The 27,851-nt window shown below is 45.8% G+C and overlaps 1 protein-coding gene across 2 annotated transcripts; it reads right to left on the reverse strand.

The window, feature by feature from the left end:
- Positions 1–6: 6 nt before the first annotated feature.
- On the reverse strand, positions 7–27,746 carry BCAN (brevican). Of its 2 annotated transcripts, XM_069107581.1 has the most exons (15): positions 27,575–27,746; positions 21,575–21,670; positions 20,976–21,365; positions 20,156–20,330; positions 19,815–19,942; positions 18,919–19,212; positions 13,702–13,923; positions 13,226–13,309; positions 12,206–12,913; positions 7,135–7,242; positions 5,667–5,825; positions 3,968–4,050; positions 3,419–3,563; positions 2,711–2,901; positions 7–2,241 (listed from the first exon to the last, which is right to left on the reverse strand). In XM_069107581.1, exons 2-15 carry the CDS (start codon positions 21,657–21,659, stop codon positions 2,152–2,154), a joined length of 2,862 nt encoding a protein of 953 aa, XP_068963682.1. In that variant the 5' UTR covers positions 21,660–21,670; positions 27,575–27,746; the 3' UTR covers positions 7–2,151. The 2 variants fall into 2 exon arrangements, with proteins under 2 accessions (XP_068963682.1, XP_068963683.1); XM_069107582.1 differs by lacking the exon at positions 13,226–13,309.
- Between the last annotated feature and the right edge of the window lie 105 nt (positions 27,747–27,851).

Consider the following 27,851-nt stretch of genomic DNA (forward strand, 5'->3'; position numbering starts at 1 on the left):
AGCAACTACCAATCCATAAGCATACCTTTATTATCTCTTCAAAATCTCCGTGAGAATCATTAACATATATTATCAAGGATATTATTGATGCAAATATGAGAAAGAGATTGATAGGCTTCATACAATTGACTAAGAGGTGCAGAGACTACAAAATATGATATATATTCATTGTTGATTACAAAAAAGTATTGGACTCAATGGAGCAAAACACAGTCTTATCCATCATCCATCAGGGTTATCCTAGATTATCCTTGATAAAGACAATAACAGAGAGAACTTTGTCCAATAATCCTCTTATTCTTAATATGGACTAAGATATACAACAGGGAGATGTATGCTCACTGCAAGTTTTGGTCCCTGTCCTGGAGGATGTCTAGAACACAGGCCAAATGAAAGAGGGATTCTTTATAGATGGTGAGGTCTCTCAGATGCTTCTCATTTGAGGATGACATTCTGCTGATTGTGCCAAGCCTCGATTCACAGTTACAACAAAGAGGTCAGTCTAGCAAATCACACAGATGAAGAATGCCCAGCTCGTGGCATGAAACTGGATAGGTGACCCACTGAGTTAATCCAATGATACCTATATTTTGGCGGATAGGCACTGGTGGATGGACAATGGCCTGGGCCCAGAATTGAGGGCAAAGAGGAGAGTGGAATGGGAAATTCCATTACAGTTTAGAATAATGTGATGTGTTTGTAATGATTTCAAGCTGTTCCCTGACACAAAAACCCATTTTTCTCTGTACTTATATTCTCTCTTCTCTTGAGCTATGAATCATAGAATAGTATAATCTCTAAAGAATCAGAATGGTTGGTGATGGAAAAGACAATGGAGAGACTCATGGTGGGGAGAAACAGCTCACATCATGTTACCAATTATGATTGTAAAGGAAATTATCAAGGGTGAGGTATCCAGGGCATCGGATAGATAGCTCAGGTGTTGTTCTGGTACCCGCAGATTGCTCCAAGGCCTAGAGGAAGGCCTTTAGCACGTAGGGTACATTCTCTATGAAGAATTTATGGGACAACAGGGATAAGTATTAAATGAGGAATGATTTGTACACACTTAAGTGAGATAGAGAATCCATGAAAATATCATCATCATCATCATTAGTTAATTACTCTTATTCTACAACAGCCACCACCAGGCTTGGCCTTTGTCACTCTTTAACAATCTGGGGTCTGCTCAATCCCCAGCTATTCCTCTGCCACTTTAAAAACAAAAGTCAATTTTTCCCTAAGTGGCAATAGCTAGGTGACAGAATGGGCAGACTGTGAGACTGAGAGTCATGAAGACCTGAGTTCAAGTCTTGACTCAGATACAAGTCACTAAACCTCTTTGTACTTGAGTTTCCTCATCTGTGGAATGGGAATTAAAATGGTGCCTACTTCATAGGGTTGTTCTAAGGATCAAAGGAGGTGAAATATCTTAGGCAAACTTTAAAGTGCTATATTAAGGCTGGCTATCATTATTATTATTAGTCTATTATTAGAAATTCCCTTTCCCCTTTTGTCCTCACCCCCAAACACATGCCCTGATATCAATCTCAATGTCAAATAGTTTTATTGCCTGTTTTCCTTTTGAGGGCACTTAGACCAATACCCCTATGCCAGGAACCCATCTATCCCCATGGATCCCACTTTATACATAGATGTGTCTTGTCCTTTAAGAGTAAGGGAGGACCAGGCCTCCATAGGCACAGCATCCCCTATGGAAGTGAAGAGGAGGGTCTGGGGAGGGGAGTTGACAGAGGCACTTGGAGACTGACAGCTGTAATTAGAGAAGCTGAGCCCTAGCAGAAGCAGGGAGGTCCCAGTGGCCTTGCAGTGGGAAGGACCCAGGATTGGCACCTTTCACTAAGCAGTCCGACAGGGACAATGAGGTTACTTCTGGTCCCCCAAGGCTTCTGGTCAGTTCTTGCTGGTCCCTATTCATGATGTTACTCCCTGCACTAAGGCCATCCTGGTTACAATGTCGAATCCCCAACACCAAGCAAGGAGCTGCCTATCAGGGTAGAGGTGCTGAGTGGGATGAGGGAAAGGGAAGATCAATGAGCCCATGTTCAAGGCCCTGCCCCGACAGGAGAAAGGGAGGGAGGGAGGAGGAGAGAAGGTGGAGCCTGGGTGTCCTGGGGCCTGTTACAGGGGTCAGCAGTGTCCACCTGTTGCCCGGCAGCCTCCAGCCCTCCTAACTGCCTGTCGCTCCTTCAGGGCTGTCCTCCGGAGCTGAGCTCGAGCCTGAGGGGGAGACACACATTTTTGCTGGGATCTTTTCCCCAGCCTTCCTCCCCACCCTTGGCCCTCACAGCTTGACTCTAAAGGTCAGAGATCCCTAGATTCCTAGAGGTTGGAGGGACCTCAGAAGCTCTCTAAGTTATTGCCCCATGCGCCTGCCTGCCCAGGAATCTATTCTGCCACATGATGACAAACAGTCACACAAGGCCTCAAGTAATGAGGAATCTATGACCTTGTCTTTGCTATTATTACTGTTCTGTAGCAGCTCTTCATGTACTTGGAAATAACCATGACATCCTCCATCAGTCTCTTCTTATCCAAGCAAAATAGCCCCAATTGATCCCCTTGTGGTAAGGTGTTTCATTATCTATGACCCTCAATCTCTGACCCTTATATATAACCTTTACTTGGCTTCTCTGGCCCAGCTGGATACCCTATTCCCTCCCAAATCCCTCTAGACTCAAGTACTCACAGGTCGTTTAGGCACACAGGAAATCTGAGGGGGCTCCCACTGGCCATCCTCAAGGCACCGGATCATGGGAGAGTTACGCTGGGCCAGTCCTTCCCGGCAGTGATAGCGAAGGACATCATCCACTTCATAGCGGGACCTTGGCCGGCCAAAGACCAAGGCCAAGGGCAGCTCTGGGGGTGGTCCACAGGACACTAGGAGGAGGAGGAGATTGTGAGAGGCAGTGAGGGAGGGAGAGGCCTAGCTGGGACTAGTGGTGCCTCCCACAGCCACAACAGGGACAGCAGGAAAATCACCCAGACACATACCCTAGGCCTTTTGGCTCCAAGGGGAGTGGAGCCCAAATAACACTGATTGACAGCCAACTTTCCTTCATTTCCCTTCCTGGGTCAGGGTTGCCAGCTCAGTATAACCAGTGGCCCAACCAGTATAACCAGCATCTCTAGTCATCGTGGTGAGTATTTTACAGCTACCTACTTGGCAATCGATCATTCTACTGTCCCCAGCTCCACCCCCTCACCCCAGGATCCTCAAGCTCTTACCCATCTCCAGTCCGTCCCACCCCCCTCAGTATCTTTCAATGCTCCACTCCTCTCCCCCAGTGTCTCCCAGTTCCCTGCCCATCTTTCTTAGTGCCTCCTAGCCCCTTGACCCTCTGGCCCATGGTTTCTCTCTTCTCTCCCCATTCCACTCCCTCTGGTCTCTCCTCACCCAGCCCCATCTTGCAGGTGTAAGATAGGTGGTAGTTGCAGGGAACATCACTCCACTGTCCCTGGTCATGCCAGACCATGACCACACAGTTTTCTCCAGATAGGAAGTAGCTGTCTGGCTGCCCTGGGTTCCAGTTCTCATAAAGCTAAGGAAAGGAAAAAAGGAGGAAGACATCTGTGGGACACTGAAGAAGGCATTAGATCATGGGAGGGAAAAGCTGAGGGAAGAGGGGCAGGAGCTGGGGGACATTTAGAAATAAGGGCAAGGGTTTGGAAGTCCTGGGAGAGGGCATGAGCTGGGGGACATGAAAGTGAGAAGAGCTGGGAAAATGCTAAGAGAAAAAAACAGGGCTTGGGGCAATGGGGGAGAAGGTGGTATCGGGGAAGACATTAGGAGAGAGGGACAGGGGCTTTGGGGGTATGGAAGGAAAAAGTTAGGACGGGGGTGGGAAGGAGAAGGGGGAACAAGAGGGACTTGAAGGAGACACTAAGGAAAGAAAAGGCTGAGAAGAAACCAGTATATGTATGTGAAGCCTTGGTTCTCTCTCACCAAGGGAACTCCATCTGACCACAGGAAATCTCCCTCAATGGTTCTGTCATTCAGTCCAATCCATTGGTATTCTCTGTATCGATCTAAGAGGAGGCAGGGATAGAGATTTTAAGAATGAAGCCTACAATGTAACTATAGACCAGAAGAGGGCACTATTTCCCCGTTAGATCAGCATTTACTGCTACATAAAGTTCTTTCTGAAATCTAGTCTCAAGCCTTCCTGCTGCCCTCCTTTCATTCTTCCTTCTGTGTCAGTGGGACCAAGCCAAAGCAAAAGGGGAAATGATATTTCTTGAAGTTTGGAAACCAGGGATGCAGAATGAGGTTATAGAACTATCCAGAGCATGAAAGAAAAGGTTTAAACAAAGTCAGAAGTTCTGCAGGATGAACTGGAGTATCAGAGGAAGACAAGGAAGACTAGATGACAGGAGAGGCCAGAGGATCCACAGTCAATAAATTTGGGGGGCCGAATCTCTAACGTCCCTTTCCCAGCTCAAAATCTATTCTTATGAGCTGCTTTCCTATGGCTCAGAAGATGTAGTATCTCTTTCCTTTCTTATAATCTTCTAAGCTACAGGAAAACTGGACATATAATCATAGGTTTAGAGGATAGAAGGCATTAGAGAGTCAACCCCTTCATTTTGCAGATTGGGAAAATAAAGCACTAAGAGGTTGTAATCTGGTCAGCCATACTGGTAGTAGATGGCAGAATTGGGGTTTGAACTAGGTCCTCTAAAAATTCAGTTTTCTTTCCACTGTATACAACACCATATCTTAACCCAAAACACCCATTTTTTCATCCTGGTAGCCTGTTCCCCAAGAGGAAAGAGAAGGAAATATATTTATATAGTGAGGGATGAAGAACACGGTAATAGCATAGGTATCCTGGATCTGGGCTTTTTCTCTTCTTCTAGAATGTAGCATTAGAGAGAACAAGGCTTAGAGAAGAGGAAGCAAACTCTGACAAACAAACGGGGGAGGGGGTGAGGAGGGAGGGGAAGAAGTACAAATATGTATGAACAATAGAAAACTGAGAGTTCCTGATTCACCTGGAGAAAGAGAATGGGAGGGGAATTGGAAGACCATCAGGGAGTGATCTGATGAGGTAACCAGAAAAACATGGTCAATTATTCAAACTATGGATCAGAACAATCAGGTTCTAAGTTGCAGGGCTAAAAATGAAACCAGGTCCTGTGATTAAATTCTGAGCACTTTCTACCATACCAACGTGCTATTACTTCTATATGCTAATATTGGTATATTTTCATGACCACGATGTGAGACAGGAGAACATTAGTTAAGAATCACAACTCATATACTTACTGGTTGTGTGAACACAGGCAACCCACTGAAAGCTCTATATAAATGTCAGGGTTTTTTTGCCACCAAAATTTTGACCACCAGGAGTAGGTGTATTTTGGTTTGTTTCAACATGATAAATATCTCTAAGGCTGACCCCCGGAACTATGACACAATATTGTGGCCAGGCTCAGTGTATATAAGGGCGCAGCAATCTTGGTCCAGCCCGGCCGATGGGGCTTCAGGAAGGACCATATGTCCGTTTTCAGCACCTTGGAAAGCAAAGGGGACTTACACAACCACAGACACACAAGTGCTTGTTTAATGCATTAATATCACCAGTGGCTCCCCAAAGCCCAACCAGGGCCGCCTCATCCCTGCCCACAGGGGCCCAACTTACTGTTGATGAAATTCTGCTCCTCAGGTGTGCTGATGCTGGTTAAATGGGCTCCATGAAGCCGGCACTGAGTTTCAGCTTCTTCCCAGCTCCTCCTAGTTGAAAAATGTTTGTAGCAAGAGCCCTGGAAAGCATCCCAGCCAGAGCTGCAGGATCGGAGTCCTGAGGCAGAAAGGGGAGTGAGGTCAGATGGACGGAAAGGGGGTGGAGGGGCACCTCTTGTCTCTACTGGGGGCTATTGCTGCTGGCCAGGAGGCTCAGTTTAACTACCATCTCCTCCACAAAAGCTTTCCTTATTTTCTTGGGAGGTATAAAAGCATTCTCAGAACTCAAGCTCCTTCCCTTTCTCAGGAGGAAAGGGGAGAGAGATAGAGAAGTAGGTGAGGTTATCTAAGGCATGGTAGTAGGAGTGGGAAAAGTAGTTGGCACTGATCCTACCCCAGCCCCATCCCCCCCAAACTGACAACAATTGAAATTCCACCAGCACCCCCCCCACACACACACACAGTGGCTGCTTCTGCCCCCTGGATTTCTTTTTTTTTTTTTAATCCAATTAGATTGTAAGCTCCTTGAGACCAGGGACTTTTTTTTTGCTTGTTTTTGTATATCTAGTGCTTAGCAACATGCTGGGCTCATAGAACTTGCTTCATAAGTGTTTATTGATTGATATCCATCACACTGTACCTTGTATTATACTTATGGGCATATATTAATGTACCATAAGCTCCCTAACAGCAGGGAGCATTTTGTTCTTCACTTTGGTATCCTCAGTGCCCAGCTGTCAGGGCTATAGGGCACCTAGCCAATCGACCAATTTAATATAATTCAAAACAACATTTATTAAATGCTTACTTAAGCACTGTGCTAGGGGCTAGGACTGGGGTGGGGAACCACCAAATGTGGCCCTCTAGGTCCTCATATGCAGCCCTTTGACTGAATCCAAACTTCACAGAACAAATCCCCTTAATAAGATCTGTTCTGTAAACTTTGGACTTAGTCAAAAGGCCACACCCAAGGACCTTGAGGTGGCCTCGAGGTCGAAGTTTCCCCACCCTTGGGTTAGGAATCCAAATGTTTGTTGAGGTGATGTGAATTGAAGCAGTGACAGAGTTACAGAGTCCAAGGACTAGGAAGGCAGGAGTCAGGGGTACCAGAGAGGGAAGGGGAAACAAGGATATGCTTTGAAATTCTCAGATCCTTTCTCTTTCCAGTCTTGTTCCTTGACTTATCTTCCCCTAACCTCCAAGATGGTACAAGACTCTCTGCCCTTATATTGTGGAAATTTGAGGTCTGGATCAGTCAGAATAAAAACTCTGGACCCTGGGGCTCTCAGGATTTATCCTCCTATCCCTTCTCCTTCTAGAAAGTTAGAATGCAGGCTGGGGGGGGAGTGGATCTGGTCTTGCATAGACCCCCAATAGTTGAGTTGCCTGAGCCCCTACTTTTCTTGTCCCTTTCCATCTCCACTCACCAATCTCGCACAAGTTCCCCCCATAGCCGGGTAGACATAGGCAGTGGACAGCATCACCCTCCTCGTAGCATGTCCCCCCATTGTGACAGGGGCTGGGGACACAATCACCTGCAAGGGGGCAGAGGCATGAGACATGGCAATTGTGGCCCTAGAAGTTCAGGCAGATCTCAAAACACATGTGAGATCCATCCCAGAGCAGGACCTTGTACATGGACAAACCTCCTTATCCAGAGCTCTCATCGTTCTCTCCCTCCCATCACCTTCTAGATCCCTAGCCCCAACCCCTCAGCTGATACCAGGTTTGGATAGGGTTCATTCCCATCCAGACCCCGAGTTTATTCTCCCATTCCCACTGAGACCAGGACCAGGCAATGGACAGAAGCCACAGGAAGGGGCATGCACTCCCCCTAGCACTCGAACTTTCTCACACTCTAGAAAGCCCTCCAGATTTCCCTGGTCATTCCTGTATGGTTCCCATGTATTACAGTTCAAAAGTCACACTAAACCTGGGATTCCACATGGTAAGTACCAGGTGAAAGAAGGCAGGAAGAAAGGCAGTAGTCAGAGCTTCAGAAGAGAAATCTGACTTCCCCTTTGTCTGCTTACAGTATCGGCCTGTTCTGGAGGCCACTGGAAGCAGGAATTCAAATCTAGGAATTCTCAGACATCATTTCCATTCCATCTCTTCCCTGCTCAATATTGCTGGACCCTTGACCTTTCATTTTCCAGGACTCCTCATACTCTTCACTCCTACTAGATGAACTTGCCCTTGACCTCGTTCCACATCACAGTTTTCTCTGAGTCTTCTGTTACATAAGATTCTCTATTTCGTCCTTTTCCTTTAGTTTCCCTCCTTCCCAACACCATTCCATATTCCCTTACCCTGAGAAGCCTTCCCAGTCATCACTGTCATCCCCATCCAGCTCTATCTCTCCCCCAAGGTGACATCTAGAATGCTTACTGACATGACCATCTGTTCTAATCTTTGTACCTCGTGTAAAGTGGCAGAGGATTCCGTCTCCCCATCAAAGTAGGAACTTCCTGAGGGCAGAGATTCTGTCTTTTCCCAGAGATTGGGAACTTTCTGAGGGTTGACACTGTTTTTCTCATCAAACTGTTGACTTCTTAAGGGCAAAAGCCAGTCCTCTTCCTTCTTCTGGATCCTTCCCACCCTTTACCTCCCCTCTCCCCTCCCCCACCCAGATCTTGGGCCAATTATCTACTAATAAAGGATTCTCAGGATATAAATATGAGGTGAGGAGGACTGAATGACCAAAACACAAGTGAACAGAGCTAATTTTCTTGGAAGGTCTCAAAGCACCTTCTTTCAGAAAAAGATGTGCAGGAAACATGGGAATAATCAAAGATCTTAATAGGATAACCAAGGCAAGGTTGTTTCGGAGTAAGTAGGGCAAATGGTTCCTGATCACAGAGATAGGTAAAAGGTGATCCCTACTGTCTAGTGGTTCAGGGATCTGTGCTCAGGTACATTTGGCTGGCTGCCTGCCTACAGGGAAACTCAGTAAAAGTGATATTGATAACATTAGGAATAATCTGGGTCACATTTTTCTAGAATGAATAGAGTTTTACAAAGTGCTTCTCAATGACCCTGTGAGGAAGGTATTATAATTATCCTTAAAACCATTTTGCAAATGGGAGAACTCAGGTCCTAAACTTAAAGACAAGATTCAAGTTCCAGCTTTACCACATTCTAGTTGTGTGATCTTGGGCAAGTTGCAGATCATCTCTGAGCCAGTTTCCTCATTTATAAAATGGTGAAAATCCTTCTCTATATCATATAGCTATTATGAAGAAAGTGTTTTGTAAATTCTGAAGTGTTATAGAAATGTGAGATATCAAGCAATATCCCCAATGGCACACTGCTAGTGGATCTGAGCTGGGGTTAGAACCCAATCTCCTGAACAGAACCAGAGCTCTTTCCATTGCATTGCATCATCTCTCTAGACCACTGAAGAATGTGTGACCTTGGGTGAATGTCTCCTCTCTTTGGGCCTCAGTTTCCTCAACTGTAAAATAAAGCCTAGATAATCTCTTTTATCCATGCCAGTTCTAAATTTATGATCTTTTTAACATCGCCCATCTCACCTGCTGCAGTCTCTGTCACTTATTAAAGTTCCAGGTCTACATTGCAAAGTGGAACTATAACATCCTCTATAAGGGAATTGAAGCTGATAGAGTTAACGACCAGCAGTATCACACCATCTCCATGGTGAAAGTGTGTATAGAGGATATGTCCCTTAATGCATTAATAATTAGTTCTAAGCAGGAAGACAAAGAGGCTGGGGAAGAAGAGAGGGCAGAATTGGTTCAAATAACTTTCCTGGAATGACAAAGGTAGTTCTGGAAGAAAGATTCAGCTAATTCAGTACTATATCTCTCTATTCTCCCTCTACTATTCCAACCATATTGGTTTCTCCCAATATGGTCTGTGCTGCCCCCTGGAGGGGGTGGTCTTTTCTTACATTAACTCCTTAAACATCAGGTCAGGCAGAGGGTACGAAAGGTTGACCCTTGCTTACTATAGCAATACTCCGGCACAGCACCTTTTCCTACCAAGAACCTTCAGATGATTCAGTCTGTCCTCCACCCCCATTTCTAGGAGGATTTTCATCATCTCCCAAGTGATCTGGGTCTCACATCATCTTCTTCCTCCCCTTTCAATCTGTTCTTTGTCCAGCAGAGAGATGAAAGACATCTGTCTTTTCCATCTTTCCTACTCCCCTAATCTCCCATTCCTGTTAATCCAAATTCCTGAGAGTAGATAAATGCTTCTTGCAATTACCATATTTCTTGCTGCAGTAGTAGCCTAGCAGCTCTTTCCCAGACACAATATGGACAGGAAGCATAGGAAAAGTTCAAGAGGACATTTCTATGCCCTCTTCCCCCTAAAAAAAAGTGGGGATCATCATGAAGAGAAAGGGTGAGAATGTCTAGAATTTGAATGAATTCCAGGGTCTAAAATAGGAAAGGCATGCCAATCCATTCCCACCCCAATTCCACCCCTGTACTTTTCAAGAGACCAAGAAGCAGGGTAATTGACATAATGACCTTTCACCCTGAATTTCTGCCATCCCATACATTTGGGTGGTAGGATTGTTCTCTCTTTCCTTTCTTTTCAATTCCCCAAATCTCTCCTCCTTTCCCAGCTTCAGTTCTCTCTCCCTCAAGGGCTCCCCCCACATATCTTGTACCTACATAAGCCAAATGAGTGCTTTGAGTTCGTTATGAGCTAGGAAGAGGGCATAACCCCACCAAATTGTGAGAGGAATGTTATCAGTAATGAGGACTGCAGTAGTACAGATGGGAAATCCAGGAGAGGAATGAAATGCTGATTATGGGTACCAATATATATTGTTAAGATACCACACTGATACTAGGGAAGAAATGGAAGACCCTGTTATGGTTTAGCATGCTAATGTTGATTCTCCCCAGAGGCCCAGGAAAAGGTCTCTCCTATGAAATTGTCCTTTCAAAGGGTAAGGATTCTCTAATTCGTGTTTATATCTACATTGGAATGACTTAAGTCATTGGGAAATAGAAATTTCCTCCCCCATCCCCACCACATCTGCCAAGCTTTATTGATTTCTCCCAACTGGGAGTGAGGGAGCATGTTCCTTTGCAACTTTCTCCTCACCACACACATTCCCAGACTGGTAATAAATACTCTTCAGTAATGGAAAATGTCACAGTTGGGACTTCAGAGGGCCAAGTGAGAGACAGTTAGTGTAGACATGTCCTGGGGTGGGGTAGGAATGGAATATCGGTGAAGAAAATGAGAGCACAGCATGGGAGTGTTAGAGCATGGACTGGGGGCAAAAGCAAAGAGGCTGATGAGATAAAAAGAGTAACATAGAGAAAATAGGGAATCAAAGTCAGTCACTGAGAGAAATGGAGACAGAGCCAGAGGCAGAAAAGAAGACAGAAAAATAGAAATACTTTATAGAGCAGAGGAGACAAAAAAGCAGAGATGGAGAGAGGCAGAGGTAGATTGACAGACAGAAAAAGGCAGAGAAGAAAGGAAAAGACAGAGAGAAGCAGACAAAGGATAGAAAGGGAGAGACAAAAGCTAAGAGTGGGACAGAGTCAGAGTGAAAGACAGAAAGAGAGGCAAAAAGACAGACAGAGACAAGATAGAAATAATTCTTCAAAGAAAGAGGAGAGGCAGATTGGGGGAAATGGAGACAGAGGGACCCGGAGTTTGGTTATAAATTGGTTTTAATTGAGATTTATTTCCGAGGCTTGTTTTCCATGAAACAGTCATAAAAAATACTTCACAGAAGTAGTGTCAATTAAGGCTCCTGGGGAAGGGGTTTGTTCCCTGGGACTGAGAGAAGGGGCTCCAATCCAAAGGCTTCCCTGATATCATTCAGAATGGGACATGTGGTTGAGAGAAAGGGAGTGGGAGTACATGGAGAGGGAGAAATGGAAGACAAGGGTAAAAGCAAAAAAATACTGGGAGACTGGAGGAATAAGGATACTAAATTTAGGGGAGGGCTGGGGCGGGGGAAAGTCACAGACTAGGAAGGTGGCAGTTACAGAGTGAGGAGGTCTTGGGCAACAGGAGGATTGCAGAGGGAAGAACTGAGGAAGTCAAAGGGGATATCTATTGGGTACCTGGAGAAATGACAAGAAGTTCTCAGAGGGAGACAGGAGGGGAGCCACAAAGGGAGTAGAAGGAAGTGCACCAAGCCTGGAGTGGAGAAGAGGAGAATTACAGAGTGGGGAGGAGGGGGGACCATGGAAAAGAGGCATGGTGCTTTTCAGGTAAGATAAGGGTGTCAGAGTGGAAGGGTGAGGAGGATGAAAGAGGAGTCATAGGGCCAGGGGCAGGTGAAAGGGGAATCACAGGAAACTATGGCAATGGTAATGGAAGGATTACAGAAGGAGACTGGAGAATGGCGGGGGGGCGGGGGGGGGGGAGAGGAAATAGTCACAGAAGAGCTTAGTACTGTCTGGGAGACTAGAGATGGGATGGGACAAGGGGCAGGTTAGAAGACAGCAGTCCAGATCAGGAGAAGGAGGAGGGAGGCAGAGTAGTGGGTTGGATTACCTGGTGAAGGGGCTGCAGACCCCGCAGCTCCCAGGCCTGCGCTCTCAGTGGGTAGCGCTGGCTGGGCCCTGACGGAGGTTTCCACAGGTGCTGTCCTTCCCAGAGTCTCTTCAGGGGGGGTCACCCTGTCCCCTGCCCCCTCCTTCCCCTCCAATCCTGGAAGTGTCCCAGTTGCTGGAGACAGACCAGGTGCCTCTTCAGAGCTCCCCACTTCATCGCTTTCTCCATGAGGGACCCAGGGAGGAGTGCCCCCAGACAACTCTGGTGCCCCGACCTCTTCCTCATCTTCTTCCTCAGTACCGACAGGTGTAGTGGGTGGAGGGGATGTTTGGCTCCCTTCCCCGTGAGCCATAGCCCCAAGGGTTGGTAGGGTCTCAATGGACTGCCCCCTGACTCTTGGATGCTTGGGCCCCTCTGGCTGCTCCCCAGGAGAGGGCATGGTGACATCATGCACAGACACCTGGGCCACCAGAGGAGCCTCAGACAGCCTTTCCTCATGGGGAGGTTCAGTGGAGAGGGAGTCAGTCTCTATGGCTACTTCCCGGATCTCACTTAATGCCGGAGAAGGAGATTCATCTTCCACTTCCTCCTCCTTTTCTCCCTCCTCTTGCGCCTCTTCATCCTCTTCCTCTATTACCTTCTCATCTTCCTCCTGCTCCTCCTCCTCAGAAGACCTCATGGGCGGGGTAACTGATTGTTCGCCATCCTCTGAACAAATGAAAGTGATATCAGGACCATGGACAGTACTCTAGGGCGGATTGACCCAGGGAATTCTCAGGGACCCAGGGAGAGGAATGTGGACTAGGGACAAGAGAATTGTGGGTCACAAGGGGAGAGGGGCTTTGGAGACACTGGGTGGGGGAGCACCTGAGAAGAGTCAAGAAACTGAGGGGTCTCTGGGGAGAGGGGAAGGATGGGAAGGGTGGGGTGGACACTGGAATAGAGTGGAGGGAACTGTTGGGCCTTTGAGGAGAGGGGAGGGGCTGGGAGACTGAAGAAGATGAAAGAGGGTTGAGGGACCTTGAACTTGAGGTGAGGTGATGAGGAGGCAACTGGTACATGAGTAAATATGACTTTCTCTTCCTTTCTCCAATTCAGCACTTTCTATGGTGGAGGGGAAAAGGAAGAGGTGCCAAAGAAGGGAAGCCTCTCTCCCAACCAATATCTTCTTAGGTTAAGAATCCTCAGGCCCTTCAAACTGGATTAATATAAGTTCTTTGTCTCTGCCCAAGAACACCATTTTAACACAGGAGGGATAGAGGCTGATGAGGGCAGGTAGAGATACTGGAAAGGAAAATTTCCTCTAATTTCTGAGTTAGGAGACAGAAGAGATGTCATCCAGTCTTGGACTTGGCCAAAGGAGGGGCTGTGTGCCACAGATGGAGTGGTAGGAATGGGTGCACCTCAAGAGCACTCGATTGATGAAGGTTCTAATCCCTACACCACCTTTACCCTTTCATCCCACTGCAACTTGCAGGGCATAAAGAATGATTTACCTAGGAATGTCTTGGGGGCCTCTTCAGGGTCTTCTGGGGTGGAGCTAATTCCCCTGCTGTCCTCTGAAATGGGGACAGAGTAGATAGCTCCTCGAGACTCACTCTGTGTGGCCTCCTGAAGTAGCTGAAGTTCCTGAAGGGTCTCTGTCACTGTGACAATGGTCTCCAGCCCATCTGAGGCTGGATAGGGATTCCTCGGGGAGACAGAGGATTGAGCAGGGTCTGTAGTTGAAAGGAGAGTGAGGAAGACCATCATATGGCACATCTGAATTTGAATGGGTGAGACTGGATAGAGGTTTCCTCCATCCTTAGCTACCCTGGGCCCCTGATACAGAGGTATCCCCAGGGCACAATTAGTGCCTTGCACACATGTGGCACTTGATAAATATCGAATTGAGTTGAACCAAGGAAGTGCTCAAAGGTTATTTTGTACCATGTAATCCCACTGTACTGTATGTGAAGTGAACATATGGGTAAGTAAACAAGACAGTTTTGATGAAATAGAGAGGGTCCTCAATTGGGAATTAGAGAACTTAGGTTCAAATCATGACTGTGCCATCCTGGACAAGTCATTTCCCCTCTCTCAAATGAAGAAAGAACCCTACTAATCTGTATCTACAGAAAGAATTTGTTGAGAGAAAATAGGCTATCATTACAACAAGAAAGATGGTAGTAAGATCATAGAAAGGACTGTCCAAAAGTCAGACCTATATGCAATCTCAGAGTTGGGGAAGAAAGGTAGAGACAGACTCCCTTAAGGATCTGGAAAGGCATAATCCTTCCTCCCCCATGGAATAGGCTGAGGATAAGGGAGTGAGTACAGTTGGGTGTAGAGGAAGTGGAAGCAACATAATGATCCCAAGGAGGTGACTGATAACATACCTGCCCCTACTGCTCTTTAGGACTCTCCTCATTGGAAGAACCAGAGGGGCTGGGAATGAGTCATTTCAAACTCAGAAGGAAACAGAGAGAAGGAGAAAACCAATGAAGTGAGATTGGGAAAAAAAAGCTAAGAAAAGAAAGACTTCATCATCTCTGCTCTGCCCTCACCTTGACTCTTAGACCATCTCTCTGCCCAGCCAGGCGAGACAGGAACAGCACGTCTCCTCACCACCTGCTTATAGCTCCACTCCAAACTTGTAATCTCCCTTCCTTGCCAGCCCATCTAGGTCTTGTCCTTTCCTCTCCCTGCACTTCACCTTCACATAGTTGTTCCTTCAACCTTGAGGCAACTTTCTCCCCTCCTCCTTGCCCAATCCATCCATCTTTCCCCTCCTCAATTCTGCTCCTGCTTATCTTCCTCAAGGGAGACTTCTTTGACTGGCCCCTCTCAATCGGGACTCCACTCCTGAAAATTCTCCCCCATCCTTACAGGACAGGATAATCTGCCCTCATTTCTGTCTCTGTGTTTGTGTCTGTGTCTTAAGGGCACAAGCTGGGGTAGCAGGCTGAAGGTCCACCAAAAGCAGGGACTATGTCTCTCCACTTAAACCCAGTGCCCCTTGAAGATAGAAACTTTCCATTATTACAACTGGGGATTCCATAAGGGCAGATGCATTCTCCTTCATCAGATGGGGCATGGGGAAGATGACCTGTATGGTTTCCTCTAATTCTCCTTTGCCCAGGTCTAAACTATAGAAAGAACGATTAAGGAATGGAGAATGAGGGGCTGGAAGAAAACTAAGAGATATCTTCATTACTACTTCTCCACAGCAGAACACTGCCTGGGATTATGTGTACACTTCTCTTTGACTTTGGTCATACTGCATCTATTCTCTGTTTGGAGTCCTTCCAACCTCTACCCAGAGGTCATAGAGACTTGTCTCCTACCTGCACACTAAACTCCTCAAGTCCAGTTTGACAGGGGTCCCTAACTCTTTCACCTCTGTCATTTTCTCAGTTTTTCATAATTCCTGTTGCTTTCCAGTTCCAGGCACCATATTTTAGGAAAGACACTGACAACCTGGAGCAAGTCCAGAGGAGGCTGACTAAGCTAGTGTGATCGGCAACCATATAAGAGATTGGTAAAGGAAATAGCAATTTTTATCTGGGGGAAGTAAAGCTTTAAGGAAACCATTATTTCAGTCTTTAAATATTTTAAGAACTCTCAGGAAGAAGGATTACACTGATTTTGTATAATCTCCGGATTGTCGAACTAGAATCAATGGGTGGAAATTTCAGAGTGGCAGATTTTGCTTTAACACAAAGAACTTTCTAGCAATCAAGGCTATCCAACGATGGAAAGAACTACCCAAAGTGGGAATGAACCAACTTCCTATTCTTTGAAAGTGCTCAGATGGAGGCTGGATGATTACTTGTAAAGGATGTTATAAAAAAAGATTCATTCATTGGAGAACCTCTAGCCTCTACCCTTATAGTATTTCAACTTAAAAATGATATGACTTGGGGTGGCTAGGTGGCATAGTGAGTAGAGTGCCGGCCCCGGAGTCAGAAGGACCTGAGTTCGAATCTGGCCTCAGACATTTAACACACACACACACACACACACACACACACACACACAAGCCGTGTGACCTTGGGCAAGTTACTTAACCCCAATTGCCCTCCAAAAAGCAAAAACAAAACAAACAACAACAACAATAAAATGATATGACTCTTTGTAAAAAAAAAAAATCTGGATCCTGAAAGACATCTGAATTATCCTGGGGACACAAGTTATAAGTGACAAAAGAGAATGAAGAAGTGGGCAGAATTGGAAATCTGGACTATCAAAAACAGTATCCCCCTGTTGGACTCAGAGTATATTAGTCATTTTTGCTCTTACAAATGATCTAAGATCCAAAGGCTCCTCTTCTCAGGCAGGAAACATTTGGGATAGTACAAAACGGGGCAGGCACTGCATGAGAGTCTGCATATACCCTTAGAGGGGTCCAAAGTCATACAGGGAAAAACTAGGTTTGTCACAGAGGCCATTATGAAGACTTGGCCCAATGGGAGACTAGAATAATAACTGATGAAGACAAGTTTCATCGAGGGTGGATGGATCCAGCTTATCAAGCAACTTGTGAGGATGTTTCAGGGAAACCTAACAGGTCAGAGGGAAGGTATCTGGTGTAGTAGAAAGGACAATGTACTAGATATCCAGAGATGGGTTCTAATCTTACCTCTGCTACTTACTATTTATGTGACTTTGAGCAAGTCATTTAAATTCTCTGTGCCTTAGTTTCCTCCTCCATAAAATTAGAGATCTAAATGGTCTAGATGATCTTGAACTTAGTTTCTTGAGGGCATATATTGTTTCCTTTTTGTTCTTAGCACCTAGCAAGAGTATCCTTAGCACCAGAGTGTATTCTTTTTTGTTATTGTGTTTTTTTCCCCTCAATCTCTCCCTGTGTCTTTCACTAAATGTTTTTTCTTTATAAGTCTTTCTGTTCTCCTGTGACTCAGTTTCTTAGTATGAATACCTAAGCTGATACTAAATGATTGTTAAATTATATCAAATACTAGGGTAAAATCAAATAAAAAAATCAAATACTAAGTTCACAATGAAAACAGTTAAAAAGAAACAATTCTAAGGACTCTTCTACTTCTAATAAACTATTAATTTAGGAAATGGGTCAGAAAGAAAGTAGGACTTCCAGAAGTGAGAGCCATGAAGACTGCTAGGAGAGACAAAGGTAGCTTTAAGGTTTGGTGTAGGGCAGATAAATCCCACCCTGGTTAAGGGATCTTTGGGGTCAGTTGAAGAAGGGCCTTCTTCACCTGGAGGCCAGGCACCAGGGAAGACCCAAAGGGTTCAATACATCTGCGTAGCAGGTGTTAAGTGCAGTCCTGCTCAGAACCTGATGGAGTGAAGTGGGGGCAGGTTCTGGGAGGTAGTAAGGATTCCATGCAACCAGCCCTAGAAACAGTGCCAGCCTAAAGCTGCCTGTAGACTGTGGGTCTGGATAACTCTGTTTAGCAACAGTATGCCATCTAGCTCAGATGGCTGAAAAGAGAGAAGAGAGCTGAGGAATAGGACAGCCAAGACAGAGTAGGATAGAAACAGCACTGCATTCAGCAAACACATTCTTTTCCAAGCTTGTATAGTTTGTTTCTCTTGAATTTCCTAGTGAAAATTCCTTTGGAAAGATTCCAACCTTGTCTCAGCAAAAGTGAAAGAGAAAGGATTTTTTTCCATTGTTCTGGAAGAACAAGCAAGGGAATCAGTGTGCAAAGATGGAAATGGAACCAGAGTAGCTCCAAGAGAGGCAGGTGGAATTGGGGCAGTTGGGATCTGGGAGAGGAAGAGTGGGGAACAGCTATGATACTCTCCTGCCTGGAGCCATGCCCTTGGTCTTCCATCTCAAGCTGTCTGGAAGTCTGCTCTTCTAGTTTTGCTTTTTTTTTTTGAGGGGGGAAGGTAGGGCAATTGGGGTTAAGTGAGTTGCCCAAGGTCACACAGCTAGTAAGTGTTAAGTGTCTGAGGCCAGATTTGAACTCAGTTCCTCCTGACTCCAAAGCTGGTGCTCTATTCACTGCGCCACCTAGACACCCTAAGTCTGCTCTTCTATCTAAGCTGTGTTCTTCTTATTACATGACTAGTATGTTTCACACACACACACACACACACACACACGCAAGCACACACACCTCTTTCCTTTTCCCTTCCTGGTACCACAGTGAGTTCCTCTCTAATTGTTTCTGACTCTTAATCTGTGCCATTTTTGTCTCAGTCTCCCTGTTCCTCTTCCTCTATGTAGCTTTCTCTATTTCCATCTCTACCTTCCTCTATGTTCCTCTGGGTTTCCACTTCTGTTTCTATCTCTGTTTCCAGCCCTTATATTCTGCTTCTCTGTCACTATATCTCTGTGTGTCTGTTTTCCTCTAGTTCTCTTTGCTTTTATATCTCTGTGTGTTAGTGGAGTGTGTCAGTCTGACTGTCTTTAGTCCTTCTATTTGATTGTTTTTATCTTCACCTCTTTGCATCATTCTGTCTCTGTTCTTCTGTATTTCTATGTGTCTCTATTTCTTTTATTTTTGGGGTTCTTTTCCCTTAGTCTCTCCCTGTATCTCTTTGTACATACATACATATATATATATATGTATATATATATATATATATATATATATATATATTCTTTCTAAGTCTTTTTCTCTTGTGCCTCTCTTTCTTTGGACGTGAGCTTCCCTAGATCTCTTGGGCCCTTTGCCTCTGTGTCTCTAGCCCTTTCTCTCATTCCCCCAGAAGGTGTAAGATTCTTAGGTAAGGCTCACCTCTGAAGCAATAGACGTTGAAACGGCTGTGTGCATTAGGAAATCCAGTCTGATTAGGGAAGAGGAAGAGTGTTTTGACGCCAGGCAGGCCTCCCCCACAGCGCTGTCTGGGTGTGACAATGGGATAGCGCACGCTGCCATCAGCTAGCCATCCAGGGCTACACCGGTCCAGGCCTTCATCCCAAGCTGCATAAAGTTGTCCTGTTGTGGCAATCTCTGCTCCCCGTTCCCAGCAATACACCCGTGCCTCTTCCAAAGTCAGCTTGTCTGGGGGAGAGCCCAGAAACAGCTCCCCTATGAAGCACAAGGAAAGAAGATAAGGTTACTAAGAGGTAGTAAAGCAGCCTGGACAGAGAAGTCAGGATTTAAAGCTAGAAGGGGTTTTGAAAATCATTCAGCCTTGCTCCACTAATTTCACAGATGAGGAAATTGAGGCCAAAGAAGGTATAGTGACTCCTCTGAGATGATATAGACAGTTAGTTGGGATTTGAATCCACTGACTCTAATTCCAGGTAGAAATCTAGCTTTTGGACTCTACCCATTATATATTTAACTCAATGGGAAACCCTCAGCAAATCATTCAACTTACTTGGGTCTCGGTTTTTCCATCAATGACATGGGATCAGTGAATTTAGCAGCTAGAAAGGACTTGAGGACTATCTCCCTGCCTCCTAGGGTTGGCAAATAGACATAATCACAGGCAGAAGGGGTCTTACAGATCATTTGTTCTAACCCCTTTATTTTATGGATGAGGAGACTGAAGTCCAGACAGGGATGGGATAGGTCCCAAAAGCCTTACTCAGTGCTGGCATGGGAATTTTCCATTGGGCATGGGTTATCCTATTCCCTGGCAATTCTAAAAGGGGACCTTCCCCTTACCCACAAACCCCAATCACCATTTAGGTCTTCAGCATAGCAGTAAACATCATAGAGGTCCTCTGGATCCACCGTGCCATAATTACGAACTCCAGGGAAACCATCCATGTCTCCATAACAGGCCTCTCGAGGAGTCTGGATGGGATACCTTGGGAGAAAGGAAGATCCAGGGTCAGTGTGTGTGTGTGTGTGTGTGTGTGTGTGTGTGTGTAAGGGGGACAATCCCAGGCAACACACCTGTTCAGGACAGGAACTCTTATCATTTCCCCCAGTTTCCCTAAAGTCCCTCCCACCTCCAATGTCTTCCAACTCCACTTAGGGTTCCCTTATCCCAAGTCTTGTCAGCCTCATATCCTCTTACCTTACAGTCTGGTCTGATAGCCATCCTGCATCACACTGCTCATAGCCCCCCAGGTAAGCAGCATAGAGCTGCTCAGGGCTAGCAATTCGGGCCCCAATACGGGCACAAGCCTCTTTCGCACGGGAGAATGAGAAAGCATATCGGGCAGATCCTTCTCGGTACAAAAAGACAACCCCTAAAGGACAGAGAGACACCCCCCCATCCAAGTGTTCAGTCCACCCCTCTCCATCACCTGCTTACCTACCCCACCTTACTTATGAATCAAAAGATATTATGGATATAAAACTTTAACACAGTGCTTGGCATATAGTAGGTACTTAATAAAGGCTTGTTGCCACCCTCTTCTTCCCATTACTCATTACTCCTGGAAGACAAAAACTAAAGATCAAACTCAGGTTATCCTATAGCAAGAAGGATTTAGGGTGAACTTCACACAGAAATTTCTCTCCACTAAGAAAAGATCTAGAGACAAAAATCTAACTACCCTTGTTTCTCTGCCACTGGTCCTTTGCCCCATCTCTTCTTCCACAAGACTTGGAGCTTCCCGAGGGCAGTGACTATGTCTTTTTTTTTATTAAGCAATTGGGGTTAAGTAACTTGCTCAAGGTTACATGGCCAGTTTTTTTGTGTGGATTTTAAGTATCTGAGGCCGGAACCGATCCTGGGTCCTCCCGACTCTGGGGCCAGCGCTCTTACTGCACCACCTAGCCGCCCCAACTATGTCTTTTTCTTACACTGCCCCCATTCCACCCCTCAGCCTACAGGTGCCTATTCACATAGCATTCAGGATAGTGGGGGTGGAGGAGGTTTGACTCCTCACCTTTAACCTTGACCTCAACAGCATCACTGCCATCATCAATCCCATGCTGAACTTCACAACGATACAAGCCAGAGTCATTGGATCTCAGTTCACTCAGCACCAATGAGACATCAGTGGTTGAGGCTGGATATCCAGGTAGAGCCACTCGGTACCTGTAGCCTTCACTGACCTTGACCTTGAGTCCACGGGCCACCAACACCTCAGCCTCCCGACCCCCAGACAGGAAAGTCCATTTGACTCTAGGAGAGCCCAGGACAGCCCTTCGTCCTGGGGGAGGGGTTGGGGGTGGTGGCCTAAGGTAGGAGATGTGGCAGGGGATAGTAATGGAGCCCCCAAGGACCCCTCGAAGGGGGGAGTCACCCACAATGGACACCTTGAATGCTTGATCCTCTGTAGGGGAAGGGAAGAAAAGTGAAGAAGATGGATTCCTTTCATATTATCACTTGTCTCCACCCATCCACCACCCATCCCAGCCCCGAAGTGTTCCCCAGGTTCCTCCTCTCCCCACCAGTAAAACTCAGTCTCCTTCGTTCTTCTCTAGCATCCCCCCATTCTCAACCCCTTACCCCCAAGTCTCCTTAACATTTCCCAATTGTTACCTGAGCTGTCACCTGTGAAGGCCACAGATGAGGAAGTTAGGGCTTGGACCAAGGCAGTCAGGAGCAGCAGGAGCGTCTGTGCCATGCCCAGGGCTGCTATTGGGAGGCAGGAGAAGCAGGTGGGATGCTGGTCTAACCTGAAGTCTAACTTGAGGGTCATCATTTTCCCTGATGGAGATACCCTGGAGATCACTTTTCCCCTATCTCACATGTCCTCTTAAGAATACCTCCACTCCATCATCAGAGTATCATAGGGGAAACAGCACAAGATTTTGAGACAGATCTTGATTTAGATCCCAGTTCTACTACTTACCCCGGTGACCTTGGGTAAGTCACATCACATCTAAAGGCCTTAGCTTTATCTATAAAATTAGAAAGTTGAACTAGACAAACTGTCCCTTCCAGAATGAAATCATATGATTCTATGATCCTATGATCACTCCCTTGTGGCTTCTTGTTCCTATCTTCCCCTCTGACTTTGCTCTCTTCAGGCTGCACTCTCAGGGCTCTGAGCTCTCTTTCCATCTACTTTCCTCCCCCAGTCCTTTCTTACCCTTTCATTCCTAATATCGGTAACCAAGGCTGCCGACTCCAAGAAGGGCTCTGGGATTGAGTCAAAGCCAACTTCCCTAAATACCCTCTTAACATTCTCTCCCTGCCCCCTTACATGATGAATTCTCCTCTTTCTCCTCAGACCTTGCGCCAGGAGACTCCACGACTCATCCTCTTTCCTCTTTTCACCCCATCCCTGACCCCCTCCCCTTCCCTGAACAACCTCTCCTTTTCCCCTGGCACTGACTTTCTCACCAGATCTCCACAGCTCAGGAACCAGCCTGGGACAAAGCCCCTCTCTATGGTTTCCTGGCCCCCTTCCAGCACTTCCCCCCCCTTCCAGGCTGCACCTTTTGTAAAGGGCTATTCTCCCTCCCCAGGAAGGGGGCTGGGCAGCTAAAGAGATATTAAGAAATAAAAAAGAGACCACAGGGCATTCTATTGCCCAGATTAGTGGCACAATAGATAGGCCAGCACTGTCTTCTATCCATCTCAAAGCAAGTGTAAGACTGGATACTTCACTCTAACCAGCTCTCCTCATGGGTCAGAATGGAAACTCAAAATTGAGATTAGTGTCCAGAGAGGGTAAGAAGCTAGAGAGACACTAAGGGTAGAAGGAAAGGAGGGGAAGAGGATGCAGGTATTCAAGAACCCCTTGCCCTTGATTTTCATAGTGGTCTTCATGTCATCAAGCCCTGGAGCTGAGACTCTTCAAAAATTTAGTAGCTCTCATCTTCCAGAGAGACAAAGCTGGACACCATCTAGCTCCCATTGTTGCCTCCAGGTACTGGTTTCAAATTTAGGGAAGAGTGTGGGGGAGCCTATCATAGAAACAGGATAGTGCACCATCTGGAAAGATGGATGTACAGGAAGGCTGATGCAGGAACAGAGAACTAATAGAAGTGACATCACTCTCCCCCCCCCCCCCCCCCGCCATTGATTCCCCATCTCCACCCCCACCTCTACCACTACCCCCAAGTTGAATCAAAGCCAATTTTCCTAGAAACCACTAGGGTTAGAGGAGGGAACATGGCCAGGGAAACTGGAAGCCTGGGGCTTCTTGCTCACCTTGGAGGACAGGAGTCTCTCAGTCAGTGAGGGCTCAAGGATATTTGAATATCCTGAGACCTCTTACTTTCAAGAAACATAAGAATTTCACACAATCTTTCAGGTTTGGGGGGATTGATAAAAATCTATACTTGGTGCCCACTGAGTGCTCTGGAGAGTTATCCTCCTTCCCCTTGGAGTTATGCCAGGGAAGTGTGCCAGGCCTGGGCACCCCCCCTCCCCTTAGCTGTGGACTAAGTCTCACCCCAGTTTCATTTTCCTGATTCCCCCTTCTTCTCTCTGGGACTGGCATAGCTCCCCATATCTGGTTTTCTCTGCCAGGGATCACAGGAACCCCCATTCCTGGCATTGCTTTCCCTCCTCTGTCCCACAGACTGCTGGGAGCCAGTCGGGCTCATATCCTGTAGCAAAGGGTCAGGCAGTAGAAGGAAAAAGTAAGAGAAAAGAACTCAGACATCTGTGCCTTCCTTTCCCCTAGTTTTAACAATCCTGGCTTTTCAGGTCTGGAAATTTCAAAGCACTTAGCTGATCTGACCTCACCCTCACATTCTCTTTGCCATCTCTCCATGCCTTAGTCTTTCATCCACTGTTACAGTGTCAGACACTCCCAAGCCTCATTTCTGCTTATAGATTTCTCCTCTGCTCCCAACTTCTGGAAGGAATCGTCTCAACTCATCCAATCTTGGGGTTGAATCCAAAAAGCCTTCTCTATTACTGCTGCTCCAGCCTTTTTCCTGTTTCAAAATGTTTTGCAGACCAGTCTTCTATTGTGTTATTGGATGAGGAACATCAGGAGAGTCTAAAGGCCTTGGATGTTGGTCTGAGGTAGTTCAGGACACCAAAGTCAATCCAATTCCTCTTATACTTAGTGTATTCCTGCTCTTCGAACAACACTTTCATAATGAGACATTATTGCAATCCTCAGCTGCAAGTGCATCCACAATTCTCATGTCACAAACCAGTGACTGGGGTGAGGGGAACACAGGAGTCTCTATATGTCTGAGAACCTAAGAATGGGTATAATGTGTGTCTGTTTCTGTGTTTGTATGTATGTTTATATGTCTGTCACTTGATTTAGAGTCAAACATAAGTTCAAATCCTGGACCTGAAACTTAGTATGTATACATCAAAAAAAAACACATTTCAATTCTCTGAGCCTCCATTGCCTTATTTATAAAATGGGTTAACAATATTTGTACTATATGTATAACCACTTGTGAGGAAAGTGCATTACAAACTTTCAAGCACTATAGAATGTGTTTATTATTTATCTATTTATTATTAATTCATATGTTAACATATGCTTATTTGTTTTTCTGTATCTGTGTATGTTTCTGAATATGCTCATACACATGTGGATCTCTTGGTGTATGTATATCTGGGCTCTCCCTGATTCTATTCCAATTATTCCTTCTTCACTTTCCTGGAGGGTGAATGGGAAATGGTTCTGAAGCTGAAGGGAAATGGAGGTGAGTGTATATGTATAGAAGAAGATCTAGGTGGGAAAACATTTTCCCTTCCCCACTCCTAAGGAGATAGCCTCAAATTTCCCATCTCACGACCAGAAACCCTGACAGACAGATTGAGGAGTACCTCTTCCTTCCCAGATCTGGACCTGGGTGAGGCTTTCCACTCAGGCTGCATCTTTTCCCTAACCCTTTGCCTCCTGAGTCCAAAATATCCCTAATTTCTTAGGGAGCTCCTCCAAATGAAAGTCCCCATTTGATGATCCGCTCCCCAAGCTCAGAATGGGGCCTCAACACTGCTCTTCCCAATTCAAAACTGGATCATTCAGAAGCCCCAACTGCCTCTACCCTCTTTGTCTAAGCAAACCAGGCTCAGAATTGAGTTAACCAAGTGATGAGCCTTCTCTCTGACCTCTCCTTACATAACCACCAGGACTATACCAGACTGCTCAGCCCTTCCATTAGATATCTCAGAAGTGAAAAAAAATATTACCTTTACAACTAACCCCAAGGACCCCTGAAGTCTTCCTATACCTCTCTCTTGCTCTTCCTCTTCTTCTCCTCCCCTCCTCCCCCCTCTCCTTACCCTTCCTACCCACCCCCATGCATGTCCTTGTCTGGGACACTCCCAGCAATTCAAGAATCTTCATTACTGTAACATCATTCACATAGCTTGTTAAACATTCTGCCCATAGTCATCAATATCACTCTTAAGACCTCACTGAAGCAGTTCTTTCTATCCAGAGGACCATGGTTCTCCTCTAAACTGCAGCATGAACATCCAACCCTCTTACATTTCAGCTGATAAATCCAGAGTTAATTATGTCCCTGTCAGTCCTGCCTGTAATGCCAGCCATTCTAGGAGCAATAATATTGGTAATATGGTTCATAATACCATTCATGATCATATTAGAATGAATATGATCATTTATAATGATGCCAAAAAGATTAGTAATAATAGTGAACATACTCTGATCCAATACAAGTAATCTTTTTGAAGGTGTTGGGACCTGTAATTTCATCTTTATAAAGAATTCCCAATGTAGAAACTCTTTACTAAAACAACTCATCTGTAACTTAGTCTTAGAGAGTTGTTTGGGGGCCTTGAGAGGTTGAATATGGTCATGGTCATAGTAAAAAATGGCTGAATGACTAGCTTATATCCTAGGCAGAACTTTAACCCAGGTCTTTCTGACTCAAAAGTAGGCAGGTCTTCTGTCTGCTATGCCACAGTCCTAGCAATACTATTAATAGGATAAGTACTAGACTTGAGGTTTCACTGGTATAGGGAACACCTTAATGATTAAACTCCTTCTACTAATGCAAGTCAACACTTTCTTGGCAACTTAGAATCTTTAAGAGAGTTGCCTAGAGTACTGAGAAACTAAGTGATGTAACCAGTAAGTGTCAGAAATGGACCCTGAACCCAGGTCATCCTGTCTCCAAGATTGGCTCTTTATCCACTACTACACAATACTTTTCCTTTTAATATTAGCAGCATAATTAATTGTACTAATTAAAATCTCAGTAAGATGAGCCATGCTGTTGGCAATATTGTAACAAACAAAATTGTAACAATATTGTAACAATATCAACAGTATTAACCATGGTGCTCTTCATTCAACTGGTCATACTGGTAATATTGTAAATAATCACATTCATGATATTATTATTGGCAGTGTTGTGAGCAATGGTGTTAATGACATTTTTGTGATAATGTTAGCTTACCAAGGCTGGTATTAATACATCAGATAAGAATATTATTAGTAATAGTAATGGCACTATTTGTAGTACTATTACTAACATCATTAGTAGAAATAAGACCAACTTTATAATGATAACAGCATTTATGTAGCACTTTTAGGTTTTCAAAGTGCTTTGTAGATATGATCTCATTTGGTCCTTACAACACCCTGAGAGGTAGGTTCCATTATTGTCTTCATTTTACAGATGAGGGACCTGAGGAAGAGGTTAAATCACTTGCCCAAGGTCACACAACCAATAAATGTCTGAGGCTGGATTTGAACGCAAATTCTTCTTGACTCTAGGTCCAAAGCTGAGCCACTAGTACTATTAGCGATCATATTAATACCAACTAAAATTAAGTACTATTATTAAGTGCAATGACTAGTATTTCATTAGCAATGCTAATAAAAGTACTATTAATGGTATTAGTAGCAGTAATGTATTGGTAACACAACCCTATCATAAGCAATTGGCATTGGACTGGTACTGAACTAGTACCAGTCTTCATGCAATTATTGTCAATACGATTGGCAATGCTAGTATCAGCACTACAAGGAACATTGGTAGCACACTTGATCACCCTGTTAGCAACTGTTAACAGAACCTGCAGCAATGCTGTGAATTATACTCCTAATAACCACGTCAGTCATAGCAATGCTAGGAGAGCTCCCCGTGGTACTCATGCCAAGACTGTAACTTCGGCAGTAATACTGTCAGTAACGTTAGTTAGTCATACTATAAGCAGGGCTTCGTCCCCTCACCCCCGCAATTGATGCTCTCACAGACCAGGGGAGCCCGGCAAGCAGTGACACCGGTGTGAACAGGCAGTAGCTGGCAGGAAACTCCCGGTGAATCAAGGATACTGTGTCCTGGGACACAGGGACCCCCCTGGGAATCCTTCTTCCCCTCCCTTTTCCCCTTTACCATTACCGTCTCTCCTGCAGGGGCTGCTGGGGCACGGCTGTGGGCTTCTTTTGCAAGGCATCTCCCCTCAACTGGGGTGTGGGAGGGAGATGAAGGGTAGCCATTGCTCAGCTCTAGCGGATTGGGGATTGCGGGATGGGGAGGGTGAGCTAAACCGAACCCGGACCACGCAGGGAGCATAGCATAAACTGCGTGCGTGGGGTGGAGGTGGAAGGCACGGCCTTCCAGGGGATCTCTCACTCACCTCTCAGGAGAAGGACGAGGGGAGTCAGGGAGGCGCTGAGGCTTGGGGCTCGGAGCCCGCAAACTTTGGCGCCCCCGGGGGGTTGGTCCTGCAGCAGGAAGGAGATTGCAGAGGGGACTGCAGAGCGAGAGGAAGAGTGAGAGCTAGAGGGAGGGCGAGCGCAGGGAGAGGACGCTATAAAGAGGGCGCGGAGCCGGGCCCCAGAGCACCGCACAAAACCCCCTTTCTTCCCCCGGGGCGCCCCGGCTTCCCTCCCCTCCCCTCCTCCCTCTCTTCT

Source organism: Petaurus breviceps, unplaced genomic scaffold, assembly GCF_028583685.1.
Source record: "Petaurus breviceps papuanus isolate PSGF00001 unplaced genomic scaffold, PetGlider_PUasm1.0 90165, whole genome shotgun sequence".
Lineage (NCBI taxonomy): Eukaryota > Metazoa > Chordata > Mammalia > Diprotodontia > Petauridae > Petaurus > Petaurus breviceps.